At 32.5% G+C, this 18052-nt stretch overlaps 1 protein-coding gene and 1 pseudogene across 4 annotated transcripts; one reads left to right on the forward strand and one right to left on the reverse strand.

Moving 5' to 3' along the window:
* Positions 1-1349: 1349 nt before the first annotated feature.
* LOC114424556 lies at positions 1350-3692 on the forward strand (annotated as a pseudogene).
* A 1284-nt stretch (positions 3693-4976) lies between these two features.
* On the reverse strand, positions 4977-11633 carry LOC114422224 (protein FAM135B-like). Of its 4 annotated transcripts, XM_028388462.1 has the most exons (16): positions 11344-11633; positions 11032-11251; positions 10833-10918; positions 9907-10061; positions 9728-9789; positions 9395-9589; positions 9215-9269; positions 8834-9049; positions 8601-8734; positions 8035-8227; positions 7834-7893; positions 7502-7747; positions 6788-7046; positions 6488-6693; positions 6183-6233; positions 4977-5644 (listed from the first exon to the last, which is right to left on the reverse strand). In XM_028388462.1, the coding sequence occupies exons 2-16, from the start codon at positions 11211-11213 to the stop codon at positions 5354-5356; spliced, it is 2391 nt and encodes a 796-aa protein (XP_028244263.1). In that variant the 5' UTR covers positions 11214-11251; positions 11344-11633; the 3' UTR covers positions 4977-5353. The 4 variants fall into 4 exon arrangements, with proteins under 4 accessions (XP_028244263.1, XP_028244264.1, XP_028244261.1 ...); XM_028388463.1 differs by having other exon boundaries at positions 8876-9049; positions 11032-11632; XM_028388460.1 differs by having other exon boundaries at positions 11032-11632.
* Between the last annotated feature and the right edge of the window lie 6419 nt (positions 11634-18052).

Consider the following 18052-nt stretch of genomic DNA (forward strand, 5'->3'; position numbering starts at 1 on the left):
AGGAAATCCATCAGTAAGCGAAACTCGGAACAACTATGGTTTGAATATGTTAACCTCTGAAACTTGTTTTAAATATCTTGCATGCATAGCACTCTTAAATGCTGCCTTGACTAGACATGTGTTTCTCAGGAGGATCCTAATTTATGGCAAGCCAACCATATAATAAGAAACACAACAAACAAAAACTTACTTTAGTGGTCTAGCAAGAACTCTTTGACCCATTGTGACAAAGCTAGTTTCTTGGTTTGACATAAACCAGGGCAAGGAAGAGACACTGTAACAAGCGATAAAAAATTACGTAATACAGGGTTCTAAACACACCAAAGTGTTAGCTCTAAGTAGAAAAATATTCATATCCTTCCAGTGAAAATATGCTCACCAACACCTAATATGGTGGGTGAGCGCATTCCATGATCCTCATTAAATTCTTCCAGAAGGTTACTCATTTTCAAAGCTTCTTCCAAATAATTATCCTAGAAGAAAATTTCAAATAAACCAATTTTAATAGACATCCATTGTCAACTTGTTCAAGCTTCACATTTTATAATGTTTTACCTGGTTCATGTCGATAGCCTGAAGAGCTCCCCCTCTGGTAAAAATGCTGGAGACACGGAAACAATCATTTCTAAGTTAAACCACTAGAAATTAACTACCTCTTCTTTGACATCAATATGCATTTACTTGGTCAAGATTGTCCACAGCTTTGACCAATACAGAATAATAAACTTTCTGTACTTTTCCGCCTTCTCTTTCTTCAACTTCATCAATTTTCTTCAACTTTATCAATATATGCAACACAAAGTGAGGGATTGCTATAAATGAAGAACCAAAAATTAAATTCTTAAATTATGAACTAGAGAAACTAAAAGCCAAATTAGATTCTTCAATTTTATTTAACAAACGGAGAACATACTTAACCATCAAATTCAGGATATCTGTTGCACGACTGTCTCCAGAGCGCTTCTGATTCCCATATTGCTGCCGGTTGCAACGTATGTGAATTTCAAGTCAGCCATAGCCTCTAAACGGGCATATAAGGATCTATGACTCTTTTTTTCTTCCTCAGATGGAACAGCAATCGCTTTATAGCCATCGAATATCTCTGCTCACAAGACAAAAATAACATGCAATCTTCTTAGCAGATAAATACTCTTTTTTTTTCAGGCACCATGATGAATACGACAAATACATTTACAGGAAAGCATATTAATGAAGAAATGCTTGTTAAGAGTTGAAGGTATGTATACATAAGAAAAGACTGAGCCAACTGTTTGGAAAAAACTGTGAATCACAACCCCCCCCCCATTTTACCTACTAGATTTAGCTAAATATCTCAGAATAAAAGGAACTTAATCTTACCTTTTTCAGAAGCCATATCAAGAATGCCTAGAGCTTTATTGCTCGCCGGTAGTACATCATTCCCCTAACTACATTAGAAGAGGAAAAAAATCAGTTGACCTGATCCAGCCTGAGGGGAGGGGAAAGGGAGACACCATATACCTGTCCTACAAAGTGTTTGTCCTCTTAATGAGGCCCAGTGATGTAGCTGTAATATATTCTCCTCTTTCTCCCATATATCACTATCTTTCTTACACTCAAGTCTCTCCAAGAAGATATTCCATTCCTCTGGCAACATTACTAAATTTTAGCCAGTCCATTCTCTATTAGCAATGCACAATTAAGTTATATTGTGAGTTATTACAAACCTGGGAAGATCTTTTGAAGGTAATACATGATTGACACACCATCTTCATTCTCAACCTCAATGTCACTCTTAGAATATCCTTCATTTCAATCACATGTTAAGTTTGTTTGTTTTTCGTTTGTGATGTTGCTAGCGTTTCAGAGTGACTTTGTTTGAAATTGAAGGATATCAAAGTCATATGATTGAAAATTGTGATTTTTATTTTTTGCATTCGGAATTCTATTACACTATCGGTATTTGAGAAGATATAAGGTTGGCTTTCAGTGGTTAGGGAAGGTTGAAGGGAGAAAGGAAAAAGGAAAAAGGGAGAGGTTGCGGGTTCAAATCCCCCTTATTAACATTTCTAACAAAAACTAACAAACTAACATTTACCATAAAAATAAAATATGATCGGTATTTGATTGTTTTGTTTGCCCAAAGGGATCATTTGATCAATTTAAGGCTTAACTTGGAGCTTGAATGTTATTTATGCTGAACTTGTGACTCACAGGATGCAAAATTGAAGCAAGGAAGTCAATGAAGCTGTTTTTGATGGGTTTCATGTGATCTCTGTGGTTGTTTGTCCACTGTTTTTAGCGTCTCTGAAGGTAACTTTTATAAAGGCTTGTGACTTGTGACGATGTCCTCTACTGATAATCATTGTCCTTCTTCACAAATTTCCTCCTTTGTCCACTCTATATATTGTCTCAGGCTGGAACTAGTTCATTCTTTGGAAGAGAATCAAGGATCCATTACCCAGGATTCGGAGCTTGAACCATTCCAAAAACAGGTTACTGATCGATTCGAGGACCTGTCCAGGGTTAGTGATGATGAATTGCTGTCAATTGATTGGATGCGGAAGCTCATGGATGCATTTATCTGCTGTCATGAGGAATTCAGGGCCATTCTGTTGAACAATAAAGAGCAGGTCCTGAATTCCCCTATGGTTCAATCAATCTCTGATTTCTTCGAGAGGTTGGTAAAGGCACTTGACATTTGTAATGCGAGTCATTGTGTGCCTTGGGTTCTAATCAGAGAGCATTGAGTGAAGGCCAAGTCCAGAGGGCTAGAAAGGCACTGATGGATTTAGCACTGGCAATGCTTAATGAGAACGGTTGTAAGTCAGTTTTTACTCAGCGTAACAGATCTTTTGGGAGGCATAACACTAGCAAGGATCACCGTCACCACTTGATAGCGCATACTGGATCAAATTCATGGACTGTATTCCGATCCTGGTCTGCAGCCAAGCAACTGCATTCCATTGCAAGCAACTTGGTTCCCCCTCGTGGGAACGAAATTGTTTCAACAAGTGGGCTTGCAATTCCTGTTTATACTATGAATTCTGTTCTCTTGTTTGTTTTGTGGACTCTTGTTGCAGCTATTCCTTCTCAGGATAGAGGTCTCAACATCGAGTTGTCTGTTCAGTGCCAATTCTAGTGGAGCACCCCCGTCACTTCACTTTATGAACGGATCAAGAAGTGAGAGCGAAAAAGCTCAAATGGTTTGCTGAAGGAGATTAATCAAGTTGAAAGTTGTGTCCGGAATATGACTGACTTGGTAGATTCGATTCAGTTTCCATTGACGGATGAGCAGAAAATGGAAGCTGATCAGAGGCTGAAGGAGCTAAGTCTTGTTTGTGGAGCCTTAAGACATGGATTGGATCCATTGGAGCTCCAAGTGAGGGAGGTGTTCCGGAAGATTATGACATGCCGAGCTGAGGGGCTTGATTACCTAGGCTAGTTAAATTATATATGCATGCAGTGCAATGAAATTGTTGCTTGCAGGGCATCATTGATCATCAAATGTCAAAATTTGTGGAACATGTAGATTTTAAATATTGCCACCATTTTGGAAGAAGGAAGACTGACTAGATGCGTTTAGCTGGTAATGACTATTTGTATATTTATGGTTTCTTTCCTCAATCACACACACACCCACACCAAATTTTTCTTTGGATAGTTGTCTGAATAAATATTTTATGCTGCAATTCTTCAAATAGAAAGCAGATATTTGTGGCCTTACACCTACAAGGAGTTTTATGGTGATGCTGTTAGTTTCTTTTTTTGTTTTCTTATGCTTAATTATACTGTTAATCCCTTTAATTTGGATTGCATGTGATTTTGGTCTTTCAAATTTGTTTTGAGCCAATTAAGTCCTCTATTTTTAAAATGAAGCAAATTTGGTCCATTCATTGATTTTCTTATACCTAAAACTCTTGAACTTTCACTTTCTACTCAATCTTAATAAATCGAATTGATTAAATTTTTTTAAACCTTGTATGCAAAGCTCACCAACCAAAATATTATTAATTTGGCTTATATATATTGTCTCTACAAATATAGCAGTTTTTTTTTTTTTTATTCCTACAATGCTCGATAGCATCTATTTTGATCTTTGGCATGACTTGCCATCAGGAAAAAAAAAACACATTTTTTTTAACCTGCCATCACGTCAAAGACTAAAATATTTACAAAAAAAGAAGACTAAAATAGGTTACAAGGAATATTATAGAGATAAAAAAAAACTAAAAAAATACAGGGATAGAAACAAAATTTGCTATATTTATAGGAACATAAAACATATTTAAGTCAATCAATTTTCACTAAAAAAAATCCTCTTTAATTTCACATCTTAAAAAATCTTCAAATTTCATTTTTCACTTGTAATTTTTTTAAAAATTGTTTTATGTCCTAAATCAATTATAAACCTGCAAATATGTGAATAAAAAAATTAATTTGGAAGTTTTAAATGGAAGAAATTTCTTAAGGGACCAACTTTATTTAATTTTAAAAATAGAAAAGTTTGATTAGTTTGATAAAGCTTGTAGGAACCAAAGGGGTCTAGCTGATAAAAAAAAATTTGAAGGAACAATTTTCTATAAAATTTAAACTAAAAAATGAAAAGTAAAATTTTTTTTTTTTTTATTCTGGAACATTTCCTTTGTAGTACAAAGTTGTGCATGATCTAGTATAAACCTTTTCCTACTAAGGTGGTGTTGACTAGAGACTTTATATATTTTATTCCAGCAGGATATTTTAAAATTGAGCTAAAAATGTGATTTTTTATTTTATTTTTTTTGCGGCTATTAACAAGTAAAGCAAGAAAACTTTTTAAGTGGAGACAATTCTGCTTTTATCTGCTGGATGATGATGAATTGTTGCTGAAAACTGAAGCAAGAGGGAAGAATAATTAATACTTTTTGGAATCTTAATATAATTGCACATGAACGTGTGTGTATAGAGTAAAAGTCAAATTAACGGTGAGCAGAGCAGGCGCTAATTGAGGCAGCTGATAGAATAAACTCTATTAAAGTGAGCATAAATTGAGATGAAAAATAAGAATCAGAATTAGACCGTAGACAACGGCAAAACAAACAGTTGACACGACACTGGACCAACAAGGCAAAATCACAATGTAAAGAGATAACTTTGACTTTCAGCAGAAAATTCTTGAATTCCAATTGTTACTATACACCATTTTGCCTAATAAGCCCACAAAACCAACAACTTGTAAAACACTTTTAACTTTTAACCGATATCGTACACACGTGCTGTTGGTTGTGCATGCCAATGCAAGAAATAATTACCTTGGCATCTAATGATTGCTTTGATCTCACTATGTTGTGTAATAGTGTAAGTCTTATGTCATGCAAATAGTACCCTTTTTTTACTAACTAAAGAGCTCTGGGAAAGACCACATTATGAACTTGACAAAAATGTCACACTCCAAGAATTCAATGTGAGCAGCACGTCCAATAAGTGTGTTGAAGCTCCTCCTGCCGTAGGAGGAGGTTTCGAAGTTAATGTCGCAGCGCATGACGACACGATGTTCAGAGTGAGTTCTCACTTGGTCCAAGCAATTGTTTAACATCTCCAGGAACACTTTCCCTTGTTTAGAAAAGTCCATTGTTGCTGCTGGACACAGTTCTATTCTGGCAGAATGATATGGAACATAACCATCCTGACACAGTCACACGTACACCAAGCATTATGATACAAGCTTTAGAAATAAAAGGAAACACTTTTTATTCATTAAGGTTATGCACAACATCTAAACTAAAGTCATTTTGCATCCTGATGCTTTAACACAACAACATGCACCCACTCAGTTAGGGGACACTCGTGGTCTCTGCTGACCCAAGACCAAAAAAAAAAAAACCACAAGCATGTTTATGACTCATGTGCAATACCCTTTTCATGTGTCAAGACAAATGTTCAGATAAATACTTTTAAGAAAATCAGAAAAAAATAGCCAATCATGTTTTCATTATTAGTACAAATCCCATAAATGTAATCTTACTAGCTTGCATATTTCCTTCACTCGCTTATGTTTCTCTTTCTCTTCGTGACACATAAGTTTCAATTTATACTCTTAACGAAATGATCCAGTAGATGAATGACATATATTGTGAAGTAATGAAAGGAAGGAAAGTTCTGTTAATGTAGATTTACAAGCTATGCTAAGTAATTCTGTGCTATAGGCATATAAAAGAACTTACCTGAGGAGAGGATAAAAGAATCACATTCTTGAAGTTTGCCAGTGTCTTCTTCTGCAGTACAAGATAACGAACATTATTATACTTTAACCAAAAACACATCAAAATAGCACTTGTACCCCTATGCCTAATATCCTGAATTGAACGGAAACTTTCAAGATGACAACTGTTCTGCAGCCTTCTCTCTACTAATTACCTCCAATCCAAACCCCAAAAAGCCTCATAATGTTTAGAGACAAGCGAGGAGACTAGAGGGGGGTAGGGAGGGAGCAGCTATAAATAAGGGCAAGGTAATATGCATTCAATACCTTTGAGAGATTGTAGATGAAGGTATTTTCAAGATCATGATCATCTGTGAAAGTTAGTTGATGGATGCATTGTGTGCCCTTGATCTTCTTCAAGAGCCACAATCCTGAATTGAATATAGAGTTCGAACTATACATATAACCCAAGTGCGGACCAGATATAGAAACATATGTATACAAGTATCTTAGATAAGGCTCCATGATGCTTTCTGAAATTAAAAATTAAAAAAAAGGTACATTACTGTCCCAAGATTAAATTTTGATGAGTATTATTCTCTATTCTTCAAAACTGTGTGTAAATACCTGCCAAAGCAGCTCTGATGATGAGATTCCCAATAGAATGGCCAACAAAGCTAAGCTTCATATCTTTTAAGTTTCCAACTCTTGAAGCTTTATCCATCTTCTTTTTCAGGAAAGAGATAACTTCCTGAGCAAGCCGTGATCCCATTTCTCTGAAATCTCCAGATGTTTTGTCTTCATTTGTCTCTGACATAAGAACCTGTATTTTGGGGTCTATTAAAAGCCACTGGTTCCTAATAAGCCGTAAATCTAAATGATGTCCCTGTTTGTTTGAGTAGCAAAGGGTGTCTTAGTCAGACGATCCAGTCAAAACAAGCACAAACATTAAACAAGGAATTTCACAAACTTCTGTAAGTAGTAAAAAGGCAAACAGAATACCAAAATAAATCAGGCTAGAGTAGAAGTAAAAGACAAGACCATCAAAGCAAACAGCAATAACTAGAATAAAAAGGAAGTAGTATTGCACGTCTCCATGCTTCTCTTGAAGGCCAGATCTAAATTACCAATTACTCATCAATTTTGAAAACTGGGGATTGATTGATTTAATATACACTGGAATCTAAACAACATCAACAAGCCAATGTTTACCATTGTTTGCAGAAGTAGTTTTCTTTTGAATATTAAAAAAGTAGTTTGTTAATCCAAAAAATTAAAGTGCACAGAGTAACAAGAAATCAGGAAAGAAAAGCTGAAAGAAATTAAGGATGTGAAGCATGCCTGAAACCCGTGAACAAAAACAACTACTCTCAAAACATGCTCATTTTGTTGTGGGCTATTCCTAGGCAACTGTATTATGGCTCTAGATCCATTTTCCAGGATATGTCTAGCTTTGTCCTCCAAAGGAAGGAAATATGACTTCACACTGGCAGAACGGTACATGTTTTCCAAGCGTTCAACAATAATAATAGGAACACGCAAAGGATCTCCAAATATATACATGTCTTGAAGTGACCGATTGTTGATCTGCATGGAATTTGTATGACAAAAAATACAAATCAGCAGGAAAAACAAAAGTTATAATTATAAACATTCAGTAAACAACTACATACCCTCATTTGTGCTATACCACGTCTATGAAGTTCAGCTCGCATTGTTGCAGTTTGAACAGGCTGAAAAGGAAAAGAGAGACATAAAATACTTGAACAATTTGTTACCCCAATTTATATGAAGACAATAAAATGATAAATTTAAAACTCAGCAGATAATTTATGAAGTTTATGGAAATTATATAGTGTATACTGGATAGTTACATCATCGTTAGATCTCCTTGTACTTGATGATCTCCCACGTAAGCTACGGTACAATGATGTCCCCTCAACTCCATTACTCATGTACTGGTGAGGCATATCAACCTTGGAGTACACCATCCATATTGACCACTCAGTTCTTCGATCATTAGCCCATGAGTTACGGAGAAATTCCAGTATCTTTGTTTTATTTTCCCTGATGAAGCGATGAGAATAAAAAGGAAGAGAAAAACCATGTCATTGACTTGAAGGAAGGCTTAATATTAAAAGATATTTAACTGAGTGTATCTTTTTTCACAAGATACATAACAGCCTTAATGTTACAGGTAGACGCTAACAATGCATGTTTGTAATAACTAAAAGTCTGTAGATCAGGCTCCTGTATGCCTAATTATATTATGCAAAAATGAACACAGAAAACAGCCTTTTCCAGATACCATAATGGTCATAATGGATACACAGATATTGTGGCATGAGTTTATTGAAAATGGGGCTATAATGACCTGTACAGTTGCTGAACTCATAATAATTTGGATGTGTAGCTACTACATAAATGAATTTAAGTATACCTGTGGAATTTCAGAAATGTATTCCAGAGATATAAGAGCTGATTCCCAATAAACTGGAAGGAGTTTAACATGTCATCCCAAGAAAAAGGTTGAGACAATTCCTCAGTAACATGATTGATATATTGAGTAACTTTCTGTTGAAGGTAAGAAGAAATTGTTGTGTGAGAAATAAATCTAAAACATAAAAAAGGCATAACAGATAATGAAGCATTTGCATTGCCAGAATTAAGAACCTCAGCACTGATTTGTGTCCCATCAGACAGTTGAAGCGATACCTCATCATCAGTACTTTTTTCATGTGCTGTTGAAGTAGAATTGAGTGACTTAGTATCATAAGGTTCAAAAGTAATTCCAGTCAAATCAATAGCTTGGTTAGTTCCTTTGCTTATTCTTCTCAGGTCATCAAGCAGGATATCACGGGCAGCCATCAATGCTTTGATGAGTGCAGCCTGGTTTGAAAGAATAAGATACAACAGTAAGCAAATATCAAGAAAAAAGTTGTAAGAAATTAGGAATCTTTGCCAATAATGTAAATTACAATTTATAAACACTTCAATAAAACAAGAAGCACTGCTATGAAGTTATAAAAGATTTTCTACTGTAACAGAACACACCTTGCTTGACCTAACACATTCTTCACCATATGTTCCTTTAGAAGCCAAAGAATCACTATTACAATTAAATTAACACCTTTCAGAACAGAATAGTATGAAACAATCTAGCATAAGTTATTGCAAAGCAATGGTTACTGGAGTATTATCTATTTGAACCATAAAATATGAATTCTGACAAACCTTGGTACCTTCAGTTGTGGTGTGAGATAACCAGATTTTAGTAGACTGATATGAACACTAGTATCAACAAGGACAGCATGGAAAGCATCAAAATGTACAGGACAATACGAATGCAATCCCAAAAGAGCTTTAGGAGGGATCCTATACTCATGAAATGAAGCTGCACATCCATTTACCGAACTTTGTAACTCGGGCCTGCTCAATTACATAAACAGTTTCAGAAGTCACAACCTCTAATCATCATCATCATTAACTCGAGTTCAATCAGTATCCCAGCATGGAACTTTCACTCACTTAATGAACAGAAGAGGAGAAAGAGCATCATTAACTAACCGCATTTCAGGTGTTGGAGTGTGAAAGAGCTCAAACTTCAAGATAACAGCAGACGATTTCCCCTGTGGATAAAAATAATCATTAGCAAAGATATTTGTGACCTAGAAGAAGAAGAAGAAAAAAAAAAGGTAGAAGTGTATGGTTTATACGTAAAATAACAGAGAGAGAGTAGAAGTGACCTCGTATCTGCCATAAGATAGATAGAATGAGATCATGATAGCAAGAATTACATCCTGCCTTGCATATCTAATCCGGAATGACGGCGTTGAAAAACTGTTGTCTTTATCATCAATCATCCAAACTCCACATAAATTGTCAGCACCCACTTCAGGAGCTGCAGCTCAAAGGAAAGACGGATTCAAAGATTTTAATCGATCTAAGAAGAAATATTATGTAAGACGGCAAATTAACCGGGCAAAAAAATAAATGCTCAGCATATTCAGCATGCTAGTGCTAATGTCTCACGAAAATCAAACAGTAAGGCAGTTCAAAATAGTAGCCATAAAGATTTTGAGAACATATCCCAATCAAGGCTAATATGGGTTGAAAACAGAAAAATACACTGGCATTGGAATCCCCATTTAGCATTTGTTTTGCACACTGAAAACTTATCTGAGAAAATGGTGAACAACATTGGAAAACTCATTTTGGAAAAAAAAGAAGTTTGGAATGGTTAAATAAAAATCATGAGAACTGAAATAAGTTCTCAAACCTTATTTGCTCATATAGTAAAATTAAAAATAAAAAGAGGGAAAAAATGGGAAATAAGTTCTATTCTATGTTCCCTAAGCTGATTTCTTTTCTTTTTTTTGCTAACATGTTATTGTTATATGGAGTATAGTCGATGACTAATCTCCATTGGAGAACCTGAATGGTCACCTTTGGTGAAATTCTCTCATCCCAACCATATTTTTTTTCATCTATAAGACTCGAACTAAGACCTTGTTGGAGGGAGCGAGTATCACTTGAACCAACAAACAAAAGGTAAGGTCAGTCACATGAATTGCATAAGACCAAATTTTCAAGCAACCTAAAGTCAAACTAAAGAACATAGCTGCAATGAAACATTAACACATAAAAAATATTAGGAATATATTAATTTCACCTTCATACTGAACAACCCGTGCAGGAACCCCGGGATGGGAGTCATCACCGTCCTCCCATCTCAAAGTAATCTTGATTCTGTACCATCTGCACAACAATAACAATAATTAAAAATAAAATGTAAAATGTAAAATGTAAAAAAGAAGTTTTTAAAATGTACATAAAATAAAACCACCCGAATAGCAGAAATGAAAGCTTACCCTTGTTCAAAAAGGTCAAGATTGTGAAACCTATGAATGTAAACAGCAACTTCATGAACAGCATCGAGCATAGGAAGTTGGTGATTTGGCCTAGCAGAGGCAGTTTGGTCTGCATTGAGCAACCTTTTGGTTGACAAATTGGTTTGATTCAGACCCACGAACCATCCTAATCTCCGAAACATATGTAGTGTATTGTAGTGCTAGCAGACACAGAAATACTCTGAATGAATGGCCAAATGATCATCCCTTAGCATTTCAATGAAAGATGAGCAAAAACCCCACAAGTCCAGAACAAAAAAGGAAGCAACTTACTCATCCCCACATGGAAAATGTAAAGGTTCAGAAGAGAATTGCAATGTGGGTGGTGGAGTTAGGAAAAGTTGGGAGGAAAATGGAAAAGGGGAATAATGGAGTGTAGGCGTGGAAACAACAAGAACAAAGACAAAGAGAGCAGTAAGTAATAGTTTTGTTTTTGGGTTAATAATAATAATAATAATAATTAATAATTAATAATTGATTGTTTTGGTTGGCAGTGGGAGAGCACAAGGGAAGAGAGAGGGCCCCAAACTCGAAAGGCAAAGAGCATCATTTTCGTCAACCCTTTATTATCGCAATTCGCAGGTGATATTTTTAATCCCAAAAACGATTGAAAAAAGGCAACTTTGAAAATGGCACCAGCCAGGGCAGGGCATGTTGTCGTGTCGGTGCTGACACACACCACCGATTCCACTTTTCGTTTCAACTCAACTGTGTAGATCGAAATTCACGGGCCGTTTACTCTTCCAAATTTGTAGTAGTACCCTGTTACTACTTTACTCTGCCTCTTTCTTTTTCAATTTGTTATTTGTTGCATGATGCTCATTGAATTTAAATTTTTCTTATGATCTTGTAAATGGATTTATTTTTTTATCGGTTGTTAGCATTCTTGTATTGTTCATTAATTAGAAATTATCTTAAGAATAATTTTTTAATTGAATAATAGTATAAAAAAAACTTTATTGTGTTAATGTATTTTAACAAATTTTATATATGGGCCTTTTTCGGAGTACTGGTATTTGAATTTTTTTTATGGTGAAATTTTTAGATTTAGAAAGAATTGACATTGAAAAAAAACTAAACTGTGATATCGATAACTTAAAAAGTATCTATTATCTATTTTTTATTTAATCTATTTAATACATATACACTATAATACGCAGGTTTAAAAAAATAGGATTCTTGTTTTCCTCACTCTTTCAACTAATTCAGTATCTATATTCCCTCAACTTGGAAAAGTAGTTTTTATTCTGTTCCTATTCTTAAGGGATTTCTAGTTGTTATGGAGACTGAAAGAGTCCATGTTTTGATATTGATCCCTTTAATATAATAACAGTGCTCATTTTCGTATACCCTGTTACGTTTTTTTATGTACCCATTTTTATTTACCCTGTTACTTTGCTCTGGCTTCACCCTCCCCTTGCCGCACAGAAGGCTTTCTTTTCTTTTTTTTATTTAACAAATACTTAATTTATTTAATCTATTTTGTACATATAAATTTAATTACATAATTTAAAAAATAACATTTTATTTTTTATTTTTCACACTCTTTCGACCAACACAGTTAGCAATTAATTAGGTAACTAATCAAATGTAACGTCAATTCTATATGTTTAGCACGTATCATCATCTGTATCACTTATATGATTGTTACATGTGTTTAGTAATTATTTTTTTGTTTCTAAGAAAAATAAAAGTTTGATGCTCGTCCCAATAAGATTTATTTAATAGTTTGAATTTAGCTATGATAAAATTTAAAGTTTGATTTCAATTGTTCTAAAATTCAAAAGTTTGATTTTGATGCTCATAAAGTATTATACTATTTTCATTTTTAATATAATATATTAAGTAATACTTAATCAAATAATATAATATCAGTAGCTTAATAATATTATTAATAGGGAAGAACATGGGACGAGTTACAGTAGATTTATTTTTGTTCCTACCCAAAAAAAATTTAGGATCATTTATGACCCAAACCTATTTCAATCAAGGCATTAATATATGTGGTATAATATTGGGTTAACTCATTACTTACACTTATTAGTCAATCAACTAAACTACACTTTCTTTTGACATGCTATTTTTATTTTTGGTTATTTTCAAAGTGAACGGCCATCATATATTTTTTATGTTATTTTTGTTTAGCTGCTTAATATATTATATTAAAAATGAAAATATAATATTATATTCGAACAAAAATTAAGCTTTAATTCTATAAGGATAAAAATTAAAAATTATATTTTAGAAAGACTAAAATCAATCTTTTAAATTTTATAGAAATTAAAATTGAATTTTTAAATTTTTTAGACAAAAAGAATCACTTGCCACTGGATGGCGTGGATGCCATGTCACTCGGATTAAAAGTTCATGGGAAGCCGGGCCAAAAATCTGTTAAAGGACTAAAATCAAATTTCTATTATTTTAGAGGACTAAAAAATATTATGCCTAAGTATATAAACGTATTCACAACATTAGAGACGAAATTTCATTTTGATTTATACGTACACTGCCACTTCTTTTAATTCTTGTGAAATTCTCATATAAAATATATAAATGTCAAACAGAACGTGATGTGTTGATGTATAAAATAAAAATTGAACGTATGATATCATCATTATCTTAAAATAAAAGTTAGACTATAAAGTTTATTAAACCAAAAATGTATAAGAATCTCATAAAATTTTGTCTTGTGTATAGGATGGGACGATACTCAGCAAGGTGGGAGAAAAACACACTCAACGTGCACAAAACATCCTTTTTAAGAAATAAAGTCGATTAAAATGGTTCCAAGTTGGATTAGGTTTCTTTTTAATTATCTATGCCATTGACGTCGAATTGGCAATTATGGTAACTAGCTAGCACAAATAGAATTTTATTAACAAATTTCGTTTCGAAGCTATGTAATGACCTAACAAACTAACCGTGGGCTTTTTAACCAATTTAGGGTCTAAGATTGCCTCTCAGTTACCTAAGCAATTCGGATTATTGCCCACTAGTATAACATCCGTGTACGGTTAAACTAAATTATAACTAATTAAAAATATATAACATTTGAATCTATATAATATAAAAACATTTTTTCATAAATTTATATATTTATAAATGAATCTAAATTATTTTGGAAGAAAAGATATAAGAGTACTACCCGTTAAGAGACACAATTATTAAAAAAAATAATGTCATCTAAAAAAATCAAAAGTTATTGGATTTTTTTCACCTAAAGCTTGTAATATGATATTTTTAAAATAAAATTTTAAAAATGTAAATAAGGAAGAAAACTGACTTTTGTTTTTAATATAAATCATAATAATATATTTATTAACTTATTCATTTTAAGATCATAAATTCTTTAATAGATAATAAATTAAAATAAAAAGATTTTATGTTTACATATTAATATTAATATTTTCATTGGATCATATGTTATGTTTTATATATTTAAATTCATTTGATGTGATATAACTAAAAATCAAAATAACACAAAAAAAAGGAGAAATAAAATCCAATGATATTTTTTTATAAATAAATAAATAAATAAAATAAGCATATTAAAATTGAGAAAATGATTTCAAAAAAGAATTCTTCTTAGACTATCTCAAAATTATAGATTACAATAAATAAATAAAAACACAAAAAATGATATATATATATATATATATATATATATATATATATATATATATATATATATATATACTATTAGAGATGGGATAATGTCTCAAATAATCAAATAAAAATTGGGAGGAAAACTAATGCAACATTTTTTTTTATTAAAATGAAGATATTCGAAAATTTTAATTTAAAGTTTAAATTAAATAGTTAAATAAGATGGTGTTATATTTTATATGTTGACTTTATTCAATATAAATTGTAATGTCATAATATTAAATTTGTTATTGTGGTGTATAATATTTGAATACGGGATTTTAAAATTTTAAATTTTAAATTTCATATTCAAATATTTAAAACACTAAAATATACTGAATCTGCATTACCACTGTTAATAGTGCCATGTTACAATGAATAAAAAATTAACATTTCTAAGACTAAACTAGTAACCACTAGTATAAATTTTTTAAAAAACTTAGTACAGCATCAAACGTACTAATTAATTGTTTGTCTTCAATGCATAACATTAATGTAGTACTATTAATTAAGGTGGAATTATCTATCTGCAGTGCATACCATTAATGTATTAAATTAAAATAACATTAATGTATTAATTAAGGTAGCATTATCTATCTTCAATGAATACCATTAATTTACATTAAGGACCTAAGGTGCCATGGTTGTCTTTAATTAGCTATAGAATGTACTCCTACTTCTCAAATAATTCTTTCTTAAATAGTACTAGAAAAAAATATTTTCAATTATTATAAAGTTAATGACAATTTTTTTTATTCGTATATATGTTTTTTTACTGATTATTCGTATATATGTTAAAATCCAAATATTAACACACTGTATAAACAACTCTTTATATATATATATATATATAATATGGATTCTACAGCGTAAAAGATTAGAGATCATACAATACAAAGTTCTCCCAATCCTCAAACCCATTTCTTACTTCCATTAATTGCTCTAACCTCACCTGTGTTGTGAATGGGTTTTGTTTAAATCTTTATCACACTTCTAAAATCATTAGACCAGACCGTCAAAATGTCTTTTATCAGTATCTTTACCCCTTTCTCTCCATTGCATGTTTGTTTGGCTCCATCTAGTGAAGGTAGTATGTACCATTGACTAGAATAAATTAACCTTGCTTCCCATATCAACTCAGTCAAATTCAATAAAAAGAAATAACATAAGTAGTTTTACTTATAACTTACACGATAAGCTCTCAATGTTTAATCAGGGCATATAAATATATATATCATGCACTTCTGCTGGACAAAAATTAAAGGAATTTTGTTAGCAATCTTTGTTTACCAATTATTAATAAAATCAATATGTTTAGGAAAATAATAGAAATGTGTTTGAAGCTTACACGATTAAACCTACCCTATGCCTACCATATACTTGAAACCTAAAATGCCATGGATTTTCATAATCAATAAGGGATTCTTCAACCTTTTGTTTTTTAAGACTATAAGGTAATTAGAAACTAAGACTGACTCAGACGATCACCAAGGATATTGAATTGGTTAGTTACACTCTTCATGGGAAAGAAGACACTAGGGCCAAAAGTTAGAATACTAAATGAGGTAATGTTGGTAAGGTTTCTTAATAGTGATAGACTGATAGTACTTGATATGTCAGTCTCATAGTAATATCTATGACAATATATATATATATATATATATTAAAAAAGACTGACTCAATTATTTGCTTGATCCTTATCACAAGACGTTTCTAATGGGGATTCTTAAATCTTTTGCCACAGCGCCAGATACTGTATGCCAAAGACTAAGCAGATCTGTACCATTTTAAAGAAGGCTTATTAAATAAAAACATTTTTCTAAGAGAAATGACACTTTTTTTTTGTAATTGTAAGTAGAAAAATGTTTTTTGAACACAAAAATAGGATAGTAAAAAAGTTGTCTCTTTGATTTTGAGTGTATTTTTAAAACGTGTGCATATCCTGGGAAAATGATAAAAATTGAGTTATAGAAACAATTATATACGCGGTGGGATATTCCTCCGACGGTCCCACCATTTGAAGTTTTCCACCAAAAGGAAGATCAGAATAGTTTATTTCTTTCTTCCACCAACAACAAACAGGAATGGGAAACCAAAACAGTACTGAAAACCACTTCCACTTGTGTCATTGTGAAACTAACCACAACATCTCGATATTTATTACTTGCAATGCAATTGAATGAATGTGTGTTAATTATACCTCAGTGAAGAAAACTAAACTAAGCTCATAAATCTCCAAAATATTTATATGTTAATATTGTATTAATATTGGCGAACACTCTACAACAGGTAGAGTAACGTTCAAATCCAATCATCACTCCTCTTATCACTTATCAGTATTCACAATTATACATATGAATGAATCACAATCACTTTTTTTCTGAATGAGTCTATATTAAAATTAATACATATTGCATTCAAATCTCATGCACATAACACAAATAGCAAGCTCCCAATCAGTTCCGCCAATGGATTGGATGGTTCATGATGTTGTACATTTGCAATTAGCCTAATCTAGTTAATTGATCATAGCATTAACGTACAATCTTCAGTGCGAAAGTTATCCAATCCATTCAAATAATTATTAGAGTCTGGGCCATGGGCGTACGTACTATGTAACAACATACTAGTAACTTACACATACAAATGCAATGGACTTTCACTCACTTCAAGATATACCAATTTGTACGAGGCTAGATATTAATTAATTGAAAATCCGTGTTAGTGGAACCCTGTGTGGACACTTTTTGTTACCAGTGCCACGAGATCAGATACATTAATTTTGTGACCCCATATTTTATTTGTTCTTTAATTAAGCGTCAAGACAGGTTTGACTGAATTATTTCGACCAAGATAATAATAAGAAGGCTATTATACCCTCATGTTTATACTGTTCATGATAATATGAATCCATCAAAGGCTCTTTAGTTTTCTCTCCATTATCATCCAAAAATTTGTCGAAAACAAAGCTAACTTTTCACCTCCATCTATGTAACCGATGGCGATGATGTTACCCATATTTTGACTAACTTATTTTTTTATTGATTTAGTCAAAAAGATAAATTATTCGCACTAAAACTAAGAGAGTACATTGGTTAAGAGAATATTATTTTTTTACCATCTAACTAACTTTTATAATGAAATAACTAAAATTTAAATATAGTACCATAGTATATAGTTACCGAACATGACATATAGCATCCTGAATTGGAAATTGTAGACGAGCTCAAGTAATGAAAGCAATCCCAAATTCCCAATCATTGAGAGAAAAAGGATTGGATGAAAATGGCAAGGCAATACGGCGTGTGGTCTGGCTTTGGACTCCACCAATAAACGA

The sequence above is a fragment of the Glycine soja genome, chromosome 8, assembly GCF_004193775.1.
Source record: "Glycine soja cultivar W05 chromosome 8, ASM419377v2, whole genome shotgun sequence".
Taxonomy (NCBI): Eukaryota; Viridiplantae; Streptophyta; class Magnoliopsida; order Fabales; family Fabaceae; genus Glycine; species Glycine soja.

What these genes read in the sequence shown, in the direction of transcription:
- LOC114422224 (XM_028388462.1), bottom strand. Translation starts at nt 11,213, where the DNA reads ATGTTTCGGAGATTAGGATGGTTCGTGGGTCTGAATCAAACCAATTTG. An exon ending in GTGGTATAGCACAAATGAGG is followed by an intron (nt 7,748 to 7,833) that starts GTATGTAGTTGT and finishes AATTCCATGCAG; the next exon opens with ATCAACAATCGGTCACTTCA. An exon ending in TCATCTACAATCTCTCAAAG is followed by an intron (nt 6,234 to 6,487) that starts GTATTGAATGCA and finishes CTTGTACTGCAG; the next exon opens with AAGAAGACACTGGCAAACTT.